Raw genomic sequence first — 19,958 nt, forward strand, 5'->3', positions numbered from 1 at the left:
GAAAAAACCCTGACACTCATTCACCTGAATCACTTACTTCCTGTGAGTGAAGAAATTCTCCCAGAGACAGTATGCTTTAGATTTCCCAGAGGAATCACTGTCGTGGTATGCATTATCTACAAATCTAAGAAAAACGTCAATACCACCACCAGAAACCGTTCGCAGCATTCACCAACCAAAAGCATTTGACTCAGTACATTGTGAGGCTGTGTATATTATGCTCCAAAGACAGGATGTCCAACAAACTTCAACACAATCCTGCAATTGTTTCAATGATGATTTGATTGCATTTGTGCAAGATCTGAAACTTTCAAACCCAGACCAGAATCAGCAAGACTGCAAAATAGCACAGATACCATATGTAATCTGACAGTGGCTATTCTTCAAGGACCAAACGCCCTCTATTGAAAGCATTAGTGAACCCCTTTACTCTGAGTTGTCATAACTAAAATGACCATGTTACTGATGACTTCACTGTTGTTTCCCACTCTGCATTAGACTCAAGCCTTTTTCTATCCTTCTATTCTACTTAGAACAGTGCAGCACAGTATAGGTCGTTCTGCCCTCTATGTTGTGCCAACCTTTTAATCTTATTCTAAGATCAGACTAACCTACATACCCTTCATTGTACCATCATCCACGTGCCTATTCAAGAGTTGCTTAAATGTCCCTTGTGTATGTGGGTGGTGGGTGCGTGAGTGCACTGCCAGCAGTGGTGGTAAAGAACCTACATCTGACATCTCCCCTAAACCTTCCTCCAAACACCTTAAAATTATGCCCCCTCGCGATAGCTATTTCTGCCCTAGGAAAAGTCTCTGGCTATCCACTCTATACCTCTCATCATCTTGTACACCTTTATCAAGTCACTTCTCATCCTTCTTCATTCCAATGAGAAAAGCCATAACACCCTCAAAACTTTCTTCATACGACAAATCTCTGCATCCTCTCTAAAGCTTCCACAACCATTTTAAAATAAGGCGGCCAGAACGGAGCAAAATATTCCAAGTGTGGTCTAACCAGAGCTCTATAGAACTGCAGCATAACCTCATGGGTCTTACAACTCAATCCCCCTGCTAATGAAAGCCAACATACCATAGACCTTCTTGACAACCCTATCAACTTGGGTGGTAACTTTGAGGGATCTATGGACATCATAGAGATATACAGCATGGAAACAGATCCTTCGGTCTGTGCCGACCAGATATCCCAACCCAATCTAGTCCCACCTACCAGCACCCGGCCCATATCCCTCCAAACCCTTCCTATTCATATACCCTTCCAAATTCCTCTTAAATGTTGCAATTGTACCAGCCTCCACCACATCCTCTGGCAGCTCATTCCATACACGTACCACCCTCTGCGTGAAAAAGTTGCTCCTTAGCTCTCTTTTATATCTTTCCCCTCTCACCCTCCAGTTCTGGACTCCCCGACCCCAGGGAAAAGATTTTGTCTATTTATCCTATCCATGCCCCTCTATAAACCTCTATAAAGGTCACCACTCGATGCCAAGATCCCCCTGTTCCTCCACAGTGCCTAGAATCCTGACTTTAACTCTGTATTCTGCATTCAAATTTGACCTTCCAAAATGAATCACTTCACAAGTTTCCATCTGCCACTTATCAGCCCAGTTCTGCATCCTGTCAATGTCTTGTTGCAAACTACAACAGCCCTCTACACTATCTACCAATCCACCAATCTTCATGTCAGCAGCAAAATTACTAACCCACCCTTCCACTTCCTCATCCAAATCATTTATGAAAATCACAAAGAGCAAAGAGCAGAGGTCCCAAAACTGATCCCTGCGGAATACCACTGGTTGCCAAACTCCAGGTGGAATACTTTCAGTATTCTCCTGTGGTCTTCTATGGGCCAGCAAATCTGTATCCAGACAACCAGATTTCCCTGTATCCCGTGCCTCCTTACTTTTTTGAATGAGCCTACCATGGGAAACCTTATCAAATGCCTTCCTAAAATCCATGTATATAGCCGCAGAAACAAAACTTAACTCACATAAAGCCATACAAATGAAGCCCCTGCACTGTACAGGTTCAACGCAACCACTCCCTAAAATCTACTTAGCAGTAATAAATATAACAATACCAACAACATCCACAGACTATGAACAAACAAAATGTCATGGGAAATTACAATGTAAAACTGAAACTGCCTTTTGAATTGAATGACTCCACAGCACCATCTACAGTAATGCATCATTTTATATATGCAGTCAATTTCCAAATTAAAAGGTCATGTTTAAATCAAAAACCCTACCTTATTAATGGCGCAGGATGTCAGTTCTCTTAAGGAACCACTGCTGGTCTTCAAAATCCTGGATAAATCCTCACGGGCTGCCAAGAGGTGTGCCAGTGTTACAGTAGATCCCTGGGACAAAGTGTGCCTTTTTGGTTGATACACCTTTGCCATATTATCTGTATTTGCCTAAAAAGTAAAACTCCATTATTCTTGTTTTAATTCACATATTTTCTTCGCAATAAGGATAGGACTCCTTTCCAGTATATTAACACTAATTGTTCTGTTCAGTGGGAAGGCTGACCAGTTAAACTGGAAACAACTTACATACAATTTCGATAAGAACAACATATTTTATTGATCAGATTTTACAGATGACCATGATATCCCAACCGAGAGGTGTAATTTAAATTGACAGACTGGACCTCAGCAAAGCCTGAATTATTGTTTCTCCATATGTAGAGGTGGACAAAAGACTGAAACTTACAATTCCAAAGGTGCTCCTTGGTGTGGATAAGAAATATACTGAAAAGATTTGAGTAGAGAATGAGAGAGCAGAATCCAAGTCTGGGTAACCACTACATATTTGCAATTGAATAGCAAAGTAAATTTTCCAATTGAAGCAATCGGGGAAAAAAAAAGGATTGACTTTTTCAGGTGGGGTTGTACTACAAATTTTTCAGGATATCAGTATCTACTGAAAGGATCAATGTGGTGTTGAAAACATCCATACACACTAGGTCACCACACAGGAAATGGATTTCAAGGAAGCAGTGAACCTTTTATGACCACGTGGTAACAAGGGCAATTGTAAAATAATGAGAGCGAGATTAAGGAGGCAAAACCAAATACAACCTCAACCCCCTCAGGTATAAAAATCCATGGCACTATTTCAAAGAAATGACTTGAGTTCTGGTCATTTCTCATACATCCAACAAATATTAACAGATGATTCTGGTGATCATTTACTTCGCTGGTATTTGAGAGACCTTGCAACTGCAAAACTGCCTCCTCTATTTATAACAGAAAGGACTATATTTTTAAAATACTTAATAGGCCCCAAGTTCGAAAAGTATTGCCCGATATTCCTGAGGTCAGTAAAAGCATGCGTTGCCGTTGTTATTGGAGGTGATAATGTAGTAGCAAAAATGCAGAGGTGAATTGTCAGCTTGTTGATGGAAGCATTTGAAGAGTGTTCTTGGTCTCATGAATAAGCATGTGTGCAATAAAAGAAAATGCTGTGACTCACTCATACTTTGTCTCAGAATATCATTTAAAGGGATAAAAACCTCAGAAATATGCAGCCAAATGAAGTTAGACAAACCAAATTAGCTTAGAAGATTTTCAATATTTTGTTAAAATGGCATCACGTCGAAGTAGTGTAACCAAGAAATTGTTAAGGAAACAGAATGAGTGGAAACTAAGAGATAAAAGACACTTTAAAAGTTTCTCTGGGTATGTAAAATGATTAATGAAAGTAAACACGAGTGCATTAGGAGTTGTAGAAAACAAAAATTCTCGAAACAGTGGGAAACCCAGGGTCCATGTAAATGAGAAACCTAACAAAGGTGAGTAAAGAACTAGTACAGGTGAAATTAATGGGTCAAAAGGTGAGAAATCCCCTTGATCCAATAGCCTAATTAAAGGGCTTTTATTAAAAAAAATTGCTACAAGAGATAGTGGATGCATTGTTTTTGATCTTCCAGATTTCCCTAAATTCTATATGTTTCCTTGGATTGCAAGGTAACAAACCTTTCAGGACTTGTGGTAGTGTGATGTAATCCAGATTCAAGTCCCACCTGCTCCAGAAACATCTTTGAAAGTTGCCACTCAGGTGGATAGAGCTTGTAAGAAGGTCTATGGTGTATTAGCATTCATTAGCAGAGGGATTGAATTCAAGAGTCGTGAAGTGATGTTGCAGCTGTACAGGACCTTGGTTAGGCCACATTTGGAGTACTGTGTGCAGTTCTGGTCGCCTCACTTTAGGAAAGATGTGGAAGCTTTGGAGAGGGTGCAGAGAAGATTTACCAGGATGTTGCCTGGAATGGAGAATAGGTCGTACGAGGATAGGTTGAGAGTGCTAGGCCTTTTCTGATTGGAACGGCGAAGGATGAGGGGTGACTTGATAGAGGTTTATAAGATGATCAGGGGAGTAGACAGTCAGAAACTCTCCCCCCCGAGTACAACAGAGTGTTACAAGGGGACATAAATTTAAGAGAAGGGTGGAAGGTATAGGGGGGATGTCAGGGGTAGGTTCTTTGCCCAGAGAGTGGTGGGGGCATGGAATGCGCCACCTGTGGGAGTGGCAGAGTCAGAATCATTGGCGACCTTTAAGCGGCAATTGGATAAGTACATGGATGGGTGCTTAAGCTTGGACAAATGCTCAGCACAACATCGTGGGCCGAAGGGGTGTTCTGTGCTGTATTGTTCTATGTTCTATCTCCATAAAATCATGCCATAGATTGATGAGATAATATCAAAAAAAAAGATCTTCAACAAGTAGGGAGAAAGAATATATGCACCTAGAGAAAGGTCAATTAACTGGACTTCATAAGTGTAGGAAGAAAGTCAGATTATTATTAGGAGCGTGTCAGCAGAGTACTTGGGAAAATCATAATACAATTAGACTTAGTTTGTGTGGATTTATAAAAAGGGAAGAGTATTTGACAAATCATTGAGAGCTTTTCTTTTTGGAGGTTGAAGAAGTTTTTTTTTAAAATAGCAAGACCAGGAAATGTATCCCGAGACACCTCAATGCCATTGTATACAAAACACAGTTCACATGGGTACAGCAAGCAATTAGGAAAGCAAATATTATGTTAGTCTTAATTATAAAATGGATTGGACTATCACCACCTGATGTGCTGAATGGAATCCCTTGGTAATATGAAATATTCATTCAACACCAACTTACAATACACATTATATCAAGCAGCAGTGCAAATTCTTAATCTTAGGTGACACTTCACAGAATATTGTTTGCAACCCTTTAATCATCTTGGGCAGACAACTCACCAGTATCCAGATGATTAGTCAATATCTCATCACTGCAATGTGTAAAATGCATTGCAGGATAATGATAGCACTTAGGGAAATAGCAGAGGCAGAACGCAACAAACAATGAGAGGAATGCATTTGCCCACAGTCTCGCACATTGTTGTCGTTACACAGAATAGTAGGAGAATAATTTTAAAAAAGGAGAAAGGAATATGATAAAGACACACACTGCTTGACTACATATCTTCAAAACCTGACCTGCGTGCTCTTTTCCAGAGTGGCCTACTAAGCCAGTCACTCTCACTGGGGAAACATGAAGCCAGAGAATAACTCCTCCCTCCAAATTTTCCTACCCCATCCAATGTTAGGAATCATGGATTTTGCCTAAAACTTTAGACTGGTCCTGAGATTCCAGTAAAAGGTTGAAACTAAACATCAGAAACACAACTTAAATTCAGTTTCAAAGTAAGCGTCAACACGCATATATTTATAACTTAGTCAGAAGGCAACAATAATAAATTAACCACTCAAATGATAAAATCTTAAAATTTCTTTGCTTTATTTTAACACATTCACTGCCAAGCATTTATTTCATACTTCGATGTTGCTTCAAATCACAGTTTGTTCCTCAGTGCACAGAGTTCCTAAGTTTTTAAAGTCAGAATACAGAGTTTGGGAGGTACAAAAGCAATTTGAAGATAAATTTTATTCTGTATCTTTAGACCCTTACCTTGGCTTTGTCTGACCACCCAAATGACTGGATAGTCACATCTAAACGTTTGATTAACATTCTTCTGCGCACTTCATATTCATTTGTGAGAGCATCATTTATTGCCATGAGCTTTTCCTAGGCAGAAAGAAGGTGGTTACTATCTACTGAGAAACAAATCAAGTTTTATAAAATATCAGTGCACCAGCTGCAAGTTCCAACTTCAGCTCAGCTGAGCTCTTAATCTATCCAAACAGTGATCAAAATTGATTATCAGTTGGCTTTTGTTAAAAACAATGCATGTGATCCTGCCACAATTGCATTTAATAACTATCCTCCGCCCTCAGAAGATGGTCAGTGTTCTTCTTGAACAGCTGCAGTTCTTGTGATGGTACTGTCCCAAAAGGTGTTCTTAAATGGAATTACTTAAAGCTTACAATACATTTAAAATCAAATATTGCACGCAAGTTATTATAAAATATCTTAAAAATAAATCCCAAGGCCTTTACAGATGAGGAAAGACATTCGATCTACTAGAAAGATATTCCATCTTAACATTTTCTATACCATACAATCTTTTAAGTTAGCTCAGTTGGTTAGATGGCTAGCATGTGGTTGATGAAAACAGCAGCAGCATTGGTTCTATTCCTGTTCTGGCTAAATTCCAGACATGTCATTACTGGGCAAGTCAGACTCTGGACTGAAATCTGGTTTGATAGATCAGTTTTCTAAATAAAAAAAAAGTGGCAGTCTTGCATTGAAATATAAGCATGCAATGTTGCAGATTTGGCATCATCATTAAAACAGAAGCTTACTACACAAAAGGAATCCAGCTAAAATAGAAATAAATTCTGCACATATTCCACACTCCAGACTAGATTGTATGCTCTTGCTGATCATTTTGAACACTATTACCAAAATAAAGATTTAAATGATTTACAATTATTTGTGGAAAAGCAGCAACAAAAATAGAATTCAAAGCACCATTGAAAAAAAAAGACACAATGTAATTAAAAGATAGGGAATTAAGAAGATGCAACAGAATCAATAAATAGCACAGATCACAAAAAGGGGTCAAATACAGAACAAAGAATATAACGGCTTCCATTGGCTAGATCAGTTTTAGACTCAAAGCTGCCACTGACCATTACTTTGAGATACCATATACAGGTGCTATAATGGATATCTGTTGCAGTAAAAAAGAGAAAATAACTTTTCAATGTAGGGAGTGATTAAGATCTGGTATACAACTGCTTGAGTACACACTGGAATGAGATTAGTAATGGAAAAATGCTGTTATTTGAAAAAAGGCACAATCTGGAACATTCTGGGGAGAAGGCAGGGAAATGGAACAAAATGACACACTCATTTGGAGAGCTGGTGCAGACATGATGGGCTGAATAGCCTCCTGTCAGTGCAATACTTTTGAGATCCTAAACAAATATCATGGGTACAATAGGTTAGGTGAATTCAAATATAAAATGACCAAAGGAGTGTTATGAAGGTGCAAAGAGTACTGTACCTTTAAGAGCATTGAAGGACTTAGCAAAGACACAGAGTGCTGGAGAATTTACAATGTAACATTTGGTCGAGCAGCTAGCAGTACCTGGACTGCTATGTGAAAAAAAAACAATTCAAATTTGACAATCTTAAATTATGCCCCATACTCCAATCAAGTTTGAATTTGGTATTTTGACAATATTAAAACCAGTGAAATGATTCGATGCTTTGAGGTATAAGACCGGGAAAAATTGACCTGTTGGAAGAGAACTGCCAAAAGACCAGCAGATGTAGGCTACTAGTAAGAACTTTGAGAGGAACCTGCCTGGAGAAGGAGTTTGCACAGGAAAAATAGATTGCCAGTAGCAGTGGTGGACTCTCCCTCTTTATGGGCATTTAAGCGGGCATTGGATAGGTATATGGAGGATAGTGGGTTAATATAGGTTAGGTGGGCTTGGATCAGCGCAACATCGAGGGCCAAAGGGCCTGTACTGCGCTGTATTCTTCTATCTATCTATCTATCTACTCTCCAGGTCGGTGTCAATCTACACCGAAGATTCAACAGCTGGCTGGTTCTGATATGTGAATTTTTCTGTAAATCTTAAAATCGGGGGTTTTAATCAGATCAGTACTGTAGAGGGGAAGGTAAAAGATAGGTTTAGATAAATGAGTTGTAAATAGTTAGCTATTCTCTGTTAGACTTAAAAACTAAAAAGTTGTTAATTTTACTTTAAATAGTGACTTTTGGGATAGTTCTTTGCCTCTCGAATTTTAACAGATTACAGCATGGGTTAAATCATTTCTATGTTGTAGGTTTAAATTAGCAGGGGAGGGGAGGTTTAACCATATGTTAAACAGGAGACCGTGTAAATCTAATTTTTAAAAATCATTTTGATTTCAATACTTGTAAAAAAACAGTTGATTCAGCCTATAATATACAATTGGATTGGAGACAAGAAACCAAAATAAAAAGAGAAGAGCAATGTTTATGGTAATAACTGTGGATTTTTTTTCTCTTGTACAATACTGGGCTCAGTAGTTAAACAACTGTAAATAAAGTATCATAACTTTAGCAAAAATCCTTACAGAAGGTTCATTTTGAAGCCAATATAAAACGCTCATTGTTCTAGCAGGAGTGCAGTGAAGATTAATGTCAGATGTTGCATGTAAGCTTGGCAGAGAAATCAAATCTAGAGTGCTAAAAAAAATTGCTTCACCTTGTTTCAACACATGCTTTTATATTACTTTGAACTGAATCTCAGAACAGTTATGGTACAGAAGGCAGCCATTTGGCCCATCATGTCTGCCCCAGCTCTCCAAATAAGCATCTTGACTTAGTTCCCATAATCCTGCCTTCCCAGTAATCTGCACATTATAAATAATAATCTAACGAGTCTCAATTAAACCTGCTTTCATCACACTTCCAGATATTCCAGGCACTAACAACTCTATGTGAAAAAGTTTCTGTTCAGATCACATTTACTTGCTTTGCAAATCACTTAATCTGTGCCCTCTTGTTCTTGATCCATCTTAGAGTAGAAACAGTTGTTCCCCATCTGCTCTGTCCAGATCTCATGATTTTGAAAACTTAAAACAAATATCCAGTCAAAGAAAAACAGTTCCAACTTCTCAAGATTCATGTTCATAACTGCAATTTCACATCCTGGGACCATTTTTATAAACTTCAACACTCTGTCCAACATATTCACATTTGAAGTGCGATGCCTAGAACTGTGCACAATACTCCAGCTGTAATCTAAATAATTCTGTGCAAGATAAAGCACAAAACCCCTGCTCTTGTAAAACCGAAATCCTGGAGATCAGAAATAAAAACTTGTCAGAGAAACTTAGCATGTCTGGCAGCATTGGTGGAGGGAAACAAATAATAGTTTGCGTTCAATGACAATTCTTGGCAACAAAACAGTTCTGAAGAATAGTCACTGGATTAGAAATGTTAACTCTTTCTCCCTGTTCTAGTGTGCCACTATTAAATTCTGGTATACTGTATATTTCATAAACCAATCTCTCCACTGGCCCTGCACCTTTAATGACTTATGTATATATACACCCAGGCCTCTTCTTGCACACCCTTTAAAGTCTTGCCATTACCTTACTGGACTTCACATAATACCTACTCCCTGTCCATTCCACCAACTTGCTAATGTCCTTTTGAAGTTCAACATTGTCCTCCTCAAGGCATCCAAGTTTTGTAATTTCTGCAAATGTTGAAAAATTGACCCTCTCCTCTAAAACTGAGATCATTAATATAAATTAATGAAACCAGTCCCAATAAAGATCTCAGCGAAATACCACTAAAAACATTTCTTCAGCTTGAAAAACTATTCATCAACCATTACTCCGTTTCCAAGCACATGGCCAGTTTTGTATCTAATCGCTACTGTCCCCTTTATTTCATGAGCTATGAACTGTGAACTGATCTATATTGATATGACAGCAGATCAGATGTGGAAATTGGCATATAATACTGAAGACAGATAAAGCAGAAAATAATAGCCTGGATTGCATTTGATTTGTGGTTTGGTTCCACTTTAGAATAAGTGGAAATGCATCTTTGGGTAACTTGCGCCCAGTTCTGTTATAGGAAGGATCTACTCTACTGATGAGTGAACAAGTAAGTTCCAACAAAACACAGGTTTGAAATGTAGAATACAAAATTAAGTCCACCTATAACTGGTACAGACCATTCCTTCTCTCAGCACATGATTCAAGGTCACCATCCTGTCACTGTAAATGCCATTCTCTCATTACACTACATATTATCCCTCCACCAACTCAAGTAGGATTTTTTTTTCTGAAGTACTTCAAAAAGTTTAATTAGTTTAAAACAATTTACAATTCTGTTTCTCCACCAAGTCCAAATTTCACAGTTCCAATTCTTTGTGGAGTTTGCTCAGCTCTCCTATGTTCTGTTCTTCATCTTGTCATTGTTGTTAAACTGCCATGGACTTCAAATCAGTTCTTTAATTCCATTACTACACTGAGACAGTTAATGGAATCTTCTTATCGTAGAACTCAAAATACTCAAACTCATCTAAAAATCTCTAAATTTCATAAGAGCGCTTTTTTGATTCTCCTAAACATTTGAACAAGATGGGATCATGGCTCTCCTGTTAATCTGTTAGGAATGAGCCTTCAAACGTTTCTAATTTTAGCACACTTCACAACTATGAGGTATCCTGCAGTTTCTCAGAAGCTAATACATTTTGTTATGGCTGATAAAAATACTTCCACTTCTGAAATTAGCAGCAAGTCTGGAGTAACTGCTTGATCAGCCATATCTCTTATGCCTATGAGATATGCAGGAGCTGCAGGAATTCTGATTCATCGTCCTATTGTAGACTTCATCTTTATTTTCAGAAAGAAAAAGTTGAACACATGTGCGTGCACACACATTCATATGGGGGAAAAGCAGCGGACACTCGTTGTGGCAAAATACACTGTAACAAATGTTCCCACTAAGCTACACAGCAGCCAGGAAGCTTCACAGGTGCTGATCAGGGTGCCGAACAGAGCTTCTCTCTGGAAGCTGCTGTCATACAGGGACTTCTGAGATTCACTCAGTGACAGGAAAACGAGGAGGGAATAAAATCAGAAATTGCTGGAAAAACTCAGGTCTGACAACTCTGTTTTCTCTCAAAGAAGCTAACTTTTTGGGTTAAGTGACCCTTCTTCAGAACTGGTTGTAGCTAGGATAAATGTCGATATATACTGAAGATGGGATGGAGCAAATGATAGGTGGATATACAGAGACAGAAAAGCAGTTTGAAAGACAAAAGGAATGCATAAAGGTCAGCCTTGGAGAATGAATAGTTGCTAATGGGTACCACTAGTAGCTGTGTTGTTTTTTGTAGTAGCCCATGTCTGGTGTGCACTGGAACATATAAAATATGTATATGTTTTTGCATAAAATATGTAAATCAGCCTGTACACTAACACAAGATAAATGCAACCCATACAAAGGACAGTGTGTGAAATATGGCCTACTAAAGCTTAGGTAATAATGGTAAGCCCTTCTAGGAACTCAGCCACTAGTGGTACCCATTAACAACTATTCATTCTCCCAGGCTGACATTTACCCATTCTATTCATCTTCCTTCTAGGAAATTTAAGATGGCAGAAGGCTTCTAAACAGAGGAGAAAATGTATGCAGAGGAACCGCGATTATTCAAATACCAATTATCCGAAAACCGGATTATCCGAAGGAGATCTCGAGGTCCCGATAGAAACATTACATCAAAGATGTGCTTTCAACAGTGATCGCGTCTTTCGTTTACAATGATTAAACAGGCACAGTCTCCAAATGACTGACCTCCTGCCCTCTCTTTCACCCCACACATTCCCTGGAGTTCTACAGAGGGGTTTACCCTAAACCACAACACACCTTCCCCAGATAATCTCTCCAACACTGTCCTGTACAGGGCAAACATGGAACCTGTCAAAAGGTTGCAAGAAAAAGTTGTGTGTAGGGCTGTGGCAGTGTTCGCGCGCTATTTGGAGACTTACCCCACAAAGGCAGCTGCAGCTTCAGCAGCAATCTTGTTGTTGGTGTACAGTGTGTCTACCCCAGAGGGTGTTGATGGAGTTGGGGCTGGATCTCACGTGCTGTACGCTACTGCAGTCTCCTGAGCGGGGAGCAGACTTTAAAAAAACTCCAAGCCCCAGAGGAAAGGCATTTAAATCAATTAACCGAATTAACGATTATCCGAACAGAATAGTGCCCGACCACCTTGTTCGGATAATCGAGGTTCCCCTACAAACTTAAGTTCTTTCATTCAGAAACTCTACTACTGCATGTGTACAATTATTTATAAGAGGCCATAACAAAAACTATACATCTGAATGCATGGACACATTCACGTGTCAGTTTTATTCAGTGTAACATGCTCAACTTACTGCCAGACATTTGTAGATTGAATGCCTACTCTATGCAAAATCTAAGCCAACACTTCCATGCATTATGAGTGACACATTATTGGAAGTATCTCTCACATTAAGTTAACCAAGACCTGTCTTCCACGTCAGGGGGTTGTTAATAATGTTATAGCCACTTTTTAAAATCAAATAAAAGAGCAAGAATAAAGACCATCCGGAATAAGGCAGGTGAAATTGCAGCATGGGTTGGTACCTGGGACTTGGATGTTGTGGCAATTTCGGACACATGGATAGAGCAGGGACAGGAATGGTTGTTGCAGATTATGGAATTTAGATGTTACAGTAAGAACGAGAAGATGGTAAAAGAGGGGGAGGTGCGACATGGCATTGTTAGTCAAGGACAGCATTACAGTGGCAGAAAGGATGCATGAGGACTGGTCTACTGAGGTTAGTTAGAAACAGGAAAGGAGAGGTCACCCTGTTGGGAGTTTGCAAAGGCCTCCAAATAGTTCGAGATGTAGAGGAAAGGAAAACCCTAAAGCTTTCTACATGTATATCAGGAAAAAAAAAATTAGAGAAAGATTAAATCAATTATAGTGGCGGGAAATAGTGCGTGGAGTCCGAGGGAAGGGTTAAATGAATACTTTCCGTCAGTATTTACAATGAAAAAGAATGTTGTCAAGGAGAATACGGATATACAGGCCACTAGACTAGACTGGATTGACGTTCGCAGGGAGGTGGTGTCAGCAACTGGGGAAAGTGTGAAAATAGATAAATCCTCTGGGCGAGATGGGACTTATCCTAGGATTCTCTGGGAAGCCAGGGAGAAAATTGCAGACCTTTGGCTTTGATCTTTACGTCATCATTGCCGAAATAAATAGTGCCAGAAGACTGGAGGGTAGCAAATGCCATCCCCTTTTTAAAGGAGGGGAGTCGAGACAACCCTGGTAATTGTAGACCAGTGAGTCTTATTTTGATGTGGGTAAAGTGTTAGAAAAGGTTATAAGAGATAGGATTTATAATTGAGAGAGGAATAAGTTGATTAAAGATAATCAACAGTTTTGTGAAGGATAGGTCGTGCCTCACAAACCTTATTGAGTTCTTTGAGATGGTGACCAAACAGATGGATGATGGGTGTATATGGATTTCAGTAAGGCGTTTGATAAGGTTCCCCACTGTAGGCTATTACACAAAATATGGAGGCATGGGAGGGGGTGATTTCGCGATTTGAATCAGAAATTGGCTAGGTGTAAACCGACAGATGGTGGTGGTTGATGGAAAATGTTCATTCTGGAGTTCAGCTGCTAGTGGTGTACTGCAAGGATGTGCTTTGGGGCCACTGCTGTTTGTCATTTTCATAAATGATCTGCATGAAAGCATAGAAGGATGGGTTAGTAAACTTGAGGATGATACAAATGTCGGTGGAGTTGTGCTGAAGGATGTTGCAGGTTACAGAGGGACATAGATAAGCTGCAGAGCTGGGCTGAGAGGTGGCAAATGGAGCTAATGTGGAAAAGTCTGAGGTGATTCACTTTGGATGGAGCAAGAGAAATATAGAGTGCTGGGCTAATGTTAAGATTCTAGGTAGTGTAGATGAGCAGAGAGATCGCAGTGTGCATGTACATAGATCCCTGAAAGAAGCCACCCAGGTTGATAGGGTTGTTAAGGCATACACTGTGATAGCTTTTATTAATAGAGGATTTGAGTTTTGGAACCATGAAATCATGCTGCAGCTGTACAAAACTCGAGTACGGCTGCACTTGTAATATTGCATATGCCTCTGGTCACTGCATCATAGGAAGGATGTGGAAGCTTTGGAAAGGGTTCAGAGGAGATTTACTAGGATATTGCCTAGTAAAGGGAATGTATGGAGGGACGGTCTTATGGAGGAAAGGCTGTTTTCCTTACGTGAGGGTTGATAGGTGACTTAATTGAGACATAAGATAATCAGAAGGCTGGATAGGGTGCACTGTGAGAGCCATTTTCCCCTATCATGAGGGGACATAGCTTTAAATTGAGGGGTGATAGACATAGATCAGATGTCAGAGGTAGTTCTTTACTCAGTACTAGGAGCGTGGAATGCACTGCCTGCAACAGTAGTAGACTTGCCAACTTTAAGGGCATTTAAATAGTCATTGGATAAACATGGATGAAAATGGAATAGTGTAGAATAGGCTTTAGATTTACCTGTGGAACCAACACACAGCCACCACCGAAGGGCCTGTACTACGCTGTAATGTTCTATATTCTATTAGGCGTCTCTCCTGATATCCAGTCAGGATGAATCGATCAATCACAACCACCAAAAGCAGATTCATTGCTCAATGTTAATCACATTTGTGGAACTTCACTGTACACAATTTGGCTTTTGAGATATAGCTGTGCAGAATGCATCTGGTTGGCTATAAAACAGTTTCAAATACCCTGAGAATGTGAAAAGCACTAGAATCTGTATTATTATTTCTCCTTTTTTAGTTCAACCATGAAAGACAGTTTGCCATGTGCAGTAATCTTAAAATAACCAAACTTCCAGTGTCAGAAGTGTGTGGTATCGCAGGATATAACTGTCCCTGCATATTAAGTCAAACTTGACACTCTGACCTGTTTGCGCTGAACCCTGAATGCTTAATTAAGTGTTGCTGAATTTTAAAAAGGCATAAACTGAGGCTGTATTGTCATACCGGCTTATTGGCAACTTGAAGATAAAACCTTCAATACATAAGTGGTGGCACTTGCCACGCAACTGTGATCTATTTGGAGGTTAAACAAATCTCAAAGCTTTATGCAAAGAGGACAGTTAACACCATCAAGTGGTGCACTAAACATTCCTTCCTGAAATATCACCATCAAAAACCACATTTAAAAAGATCATTTATCTCATTGTTGATTCAAAGATATTCTGCATACAAGGTAGATACACAATGTTTACCTACACAATAGCTACAACAGTTTATTGAGGAATCTGTCTCTTACCCAGTGGTCAGGGGTTAATGTTAGCTTTAGCAAGGGCTCTCCCATGTGTTTTTCGGGAACCTTGGAAGTGATATTTTTCACCTAGAAGAACGGGATATATTCAGAAGTGGTTCAAGTGGAGCAAATACGCATTACAACGCGAGAATGACAAGCTGTAGCACCAACCTTTTCCTCCAGAATCTTAAATAAATGTGCATCAGCAGCACCAGATACAGGGCAGGGCACACTCAACGTTGCACAAATAGATCTAATTTCTTGCCGAACTTCTTCATTGCCTTCAGTTTTAGACACTGGAGGAGATTTAGAGTGAAGGATCCTAGCAGTTTGAAGCTCAGATGATAAGTATACTGGGAAACAAACAAATACAACAAAATTTTGTTTATCTGTATATGTTAAACATATACGTAGTTAAACTTAAAAACACATTGGGTAAAGGAAATTAGCTTTATTTATAATCCAATTATTTGCATTTATCAATCATTTTATACATTAAAGTTACAAAGACCTTATTAGATAAGGCTGGCCAATCTTTCTACAGGAGACAAACGGCTCCAAAAAATTCTGTTCATTGTCACAATTATATTTCCAGCACAATAAAACGTCTACCTTTAGCAGAGGAGAGCATAGTTTAAAAAAAAGCATCATGCTAAAATAATTGAAAAAGCAATTCTAAGCAATGTTTACTTCAAAATCTGTTTTAAAGGATGGTCATTGAACCTGAAACATTAACTTTGCTTACTCTACACAGATGGCACCAGACATGTTGTTCCTCCAACAATTTGTTTTCTTTTTAGACTTTCAGAATCTGCAGTTCTTTAATTTATTCAGACCTAGTTGCTTTTGAACTAAGCATTTACAGAGGAACCTTGATTATCCGAACATTAATTATCCAAATACCGCATTATCTGAAGGAGATCTAGAGGTCCTAATAGAAACATTACATCAAAGACGTAATTCCAACACTGATTGCGCCTTTTGTTTACGGTGATTAAAAGTGAACTTGGGAGGGATCCAAGATGGCGGCGACCCAGTAAGACTGAGTCTATAGTGCTCCTCCCAAGACTTGGGCACAGTGGGTCACCTACCCCCTACCAAGCTCACCAAATCATTTATAAATCATTTATAATAGTTTAGTAACTCAATTAGTTGTGTAATATTACATTTAAGCAACTTAATCCTAAGTTAAAATGACTAAAGGGAAGGGAGCCCGCAGCTCTCAGCAAGCAGGAACCCCTCCTCCACACTCTCCAGCTGCAGCAGAGGCGTCCACAGCCGCCCCGGGGGACTTACCTACAGTAGCAAGTCTTGCAGAAATGCTTTCCAAGCTTGACTCGAAGATCGATGCCTTCATCGTCGAATCCATAAATCGTTGGGAGTCGCTCTCGGCCGCGCTGCAGAAGCACGACCGTGAAATTGAAGAAATTCAACGCTGAGTCGGAGGGGCAGAGCTAAAGGCCGCGACCTCCGAAAATACCGCTCAATCGGCCGTGGATCAGGTCCGGACTCTCGAGCAGCGAGTCCGGACCTTGGAAAATCATATTGACGACCTCGATAATCGAGGTCGTCGAAAAAATATTCGTTTGCTGGGCCTTCCCGAACGGGAAGAGGAAGGCCAGCTTACAGCATTCCTGGAGCAGTGGCTGCCACAACTTTTAAATCTGCAAGCTGGATCAGGCCAGGTAAGGGTGGAATGGGCCTACTGGATAGCAATACGCGGGCCCGGCTCGAACCAGCGCCCACGCCCGGTCCTGTTCCGGCTGCAGAGCTACAGGGAGAGGCAGATACTCCTAGAAGCCTCTAGAAATCTCGGAAAAGACCCCCAAGCTATGATCTACAAAGGATCCAAGATCATGCTATTTCAGGACTTTTCCCCGGCTCTGGTTCGAAAGAGGAAGGCATTCGACGAGGCGAAGAAGCGTTTAAGGGACTTAAATGTTCAGTACTCCTTACGCTACCCAGCGATGTTACGCTTTAACCATGAAGGATCCGTATATAACTTTGGATCACCAGAAAAGGCCAAGGAATTCTTGGACTCTCTTAGATAAACTGTAGGACATAATGGATGTTGGTCTGCCTTCCCCCCCCCCCCCCACTTTGGTTTATATCCCCTCCCTTTTTTTTTCTTACCTTACTGCTTAATATTATCATGGGGGGTGGGGAGAGGGATTTGATTTTCTCCCCCCCCCCTTGGAGTTGTTTTCTGTTATTATTTTATGTATATATGAGGGATGTATGTATATATGTGTGTGTGTATGTATGTATATATATATCTATGTGTATGTGTATGTATATATATGTATATATATATATATATATATATAAGCTGGGGGATTTGGTTAATGTTGGTGGGGGGAGGTGGTTACCTTATTCGATTTTACCTCTGTCTTTAGGAGCGGGGTTGTTTTTCCCTTCGTTATTTTGTATTATCATATTTGATTATTATTTGTTGAACTGGTAATTTTATAGTTATATGTTTATATATGGTATTAACATTACCAAATATACCCAGGTGTTGGTAGGGGTGGGGGTGGGGTGCTCACTGTTAACTCTAGCTTTGTATTATATTTGAATTTTTCTCATTTTATTGAGGAGTGCCTGGGTCAAGGGTGGGGCATTGGTTGGGAGAGGATATGAGGGATTTTTGGAGAGGAAATGACGCCCCCTGGGAACAAGGGGGAAAGTCTCCACTTAGATACGTTTTATATTTTTTTTATTTAGAAATAGTTTTTTACTGTATTGTTGTGGGTGTATTAAAGAGGCTTTATTTTTGTAAATTTTACATGTTCCATGCTCGGGATGTTCTGGATAGGGTTCCCCCTCCCGAGGGGTCTCGGATTGGCCCAGAGGATTATGGTTGATCAGTCGGTTAAGTGGTGCACCTGGAATGTCAAGGGGAGTAATTCGCCACTCGAAAGGAAGAAAATATTATCAAATCTTAAGAAGGAAAGAGTTGATATAGCTCTCCTACAGGAGACACACCTGTCAGATAAAGAACACTTGAAATTACGACAGGGCGGATCAGGCCTTTTTTTCTTCTTTTAGCTCAAAAAGCAGGGGAGTTGTTATTCTTGTTCGGAAGAATTTCCCTTTCAAAATCCTAAAGCAGATAAAAGACGAATCTGGACGATATATCTTGATTAAAGCCCTCATAAATGGAGAGGAATATGGGATTTTAAATTTGTACTGCCCCCCGGCACACCCCTTTAAATTTATAACGGAAGCCTTTTCAAAATTGATGGCTTTTGATAGGGGGAGACTTTAATTGTATTATGGATCCAGAAATAGACAGGATTCCCAAGAGTACTGCAGGAGTATCTCCCAGATCTAGACAATTGATGGATCTGAACAAAGAATTAGGATTAGTAGATGTATGGAGATGTCTTCATCCACAGGGTAGAGATTTTTCTTTCTACTCTAATCCACATAAATGTCATACCAGAATTGATATGTTTTTTGCCCCCTCGATTTTTTTAAATTCCATATCATCCTGTAAAATAGGTAATTTAGCAATTTCTGACCACGCTGCTGTATATATGGAAACTAAGGCGAGGAACAGTGGGACATCCCCTCGGCATTGGCGTATGGACCCCTTCTTAATGAAAGATAGTAAATTTGTAAAGTACTTCTCTCAAGAATTTAAAACTTTTTTAGAAATTAATTCAGGTACAGCTAGCAACCCGTCAATGATGTGGGAGACCATCAAAGCTTACACGCGAGGCTTGATCATTTCCTACTCAGCGACCCAGAAGAAATTAAAGGGAGATCAACAGCGTCTGCTTGAAGGCCGTTTAAAAGCGGCTGAAACAGCATACACTGATAGACCTTCTATTATTAAATTGCAAAGGATTACAGCTCTTAGGACAGCTCTAAATACTACACTTACTCAAATGGCTAAGAGGGAAATATTATTTGCAAAGCAAAGGTTATATGAATATGGCGACAAACCGGGTAGATACTTAGCATTTCTTGCAAAGAAAAAAAAGGCCCCTCAGACTATTATGTCTATCAAGGAAAGTACGGGTATTTTGACTCATGATCATAAAAAGATTAATGCGACCTTTAGAGAATTCTATTCTGAGTTATATAAATCACAGGATTGTGAAGATAGGACGAAGAGGATGCAGTCATTTTTTAAAAATTTGACTTTTCCAGACCTAACTCCGGAACAAGTATCGGTCCTAAATGCTCCTCTTACACCCCAAGAAATAGTTGATGCAATTAGGTACCTTCAAAATGGTAAGGCGCCGGGCCCAGATGGCTTTCAAGCTGAATTCTATAAAGAATTTACAGAAATACTGGTTGGTCCACTTATGGACATGTATAACTATGCATACAGTCAGGGCTGTCTCCCGCCTTCGCTGAAAGAGGCAAATATCTCTCTTATCCTTAAAAAAGGAAAGGACCCAGAAGATTGTACATCATACAGACCAATATCCTTGCTAAATGTAGATTTTAAAATCCTCTCTAAAACGTTAGCACTGAGATTAGAAAGGATACTGCCACATATTATAAAGGAGGATCAGACGGGGTTTATTAAGGGCCGTAGATCATCCAATAATGTTAGAAGGGCTCTGAATATGATTCAAGCTTGTCATCAGGGAAAGATACCAGGAGTAGTGGTTTCATTAGACGCGGA

General features: G+C 39.7%; 1 protein-coding gene across 2 annotated transcripts in view; it reads right to left on the minus strand.

Annotated features, from left to right (window-relative positions):
* The window catches only part of tslig3b (tRNA splicing ligase complex subunit 3B), a 40,136-nt gene that overhangs the window by 9,038 nt on the left and 11,140 nt on the right, over positions 1-19,958 (minus strand). For both annotated transcript variants that reach the window (XM_043698000.2, XM_043697999.2), the window contains 4 exons: positions 15,488-15,669; positions 15,323-15,403; positions 5,978-6,094; positions 2,272-2,439 (listed from right to left, as the gene is read on the minus strand). In XM_043698000.2, coding sequence (XP_043553935.2) covers positions 2,272-2,439; positions 5,978-6,094; positions 15,323-15,403; positions 15,488-15,669 — 548 coding nt within the window. The remainder of the gene's footprint in view (positions 1-2,271; positions 2,440-5,977; positions 6,095-15,322; positions 15,404-15,487; positions 15,670-19,958) is intronic.

This window comes from Chiloscyllium plagiosum, unplaced genomic scaffold (assembly GCF_037043375.1).
Source record: "Chiloscyllium plagiosum isolate Xiang-an unplaced genomic scaffold, Cpla_swu_hap1 HiC_scaffold_8, whole genome shotgun sequence".
Lineage (NCBI taxonomy): Eukaryota > Metazoa > Chordata > Chondrichthyes > Orectolobiformes > Hemiscylliidae > Chiloscyllium > Chiloscyllium plagiosum.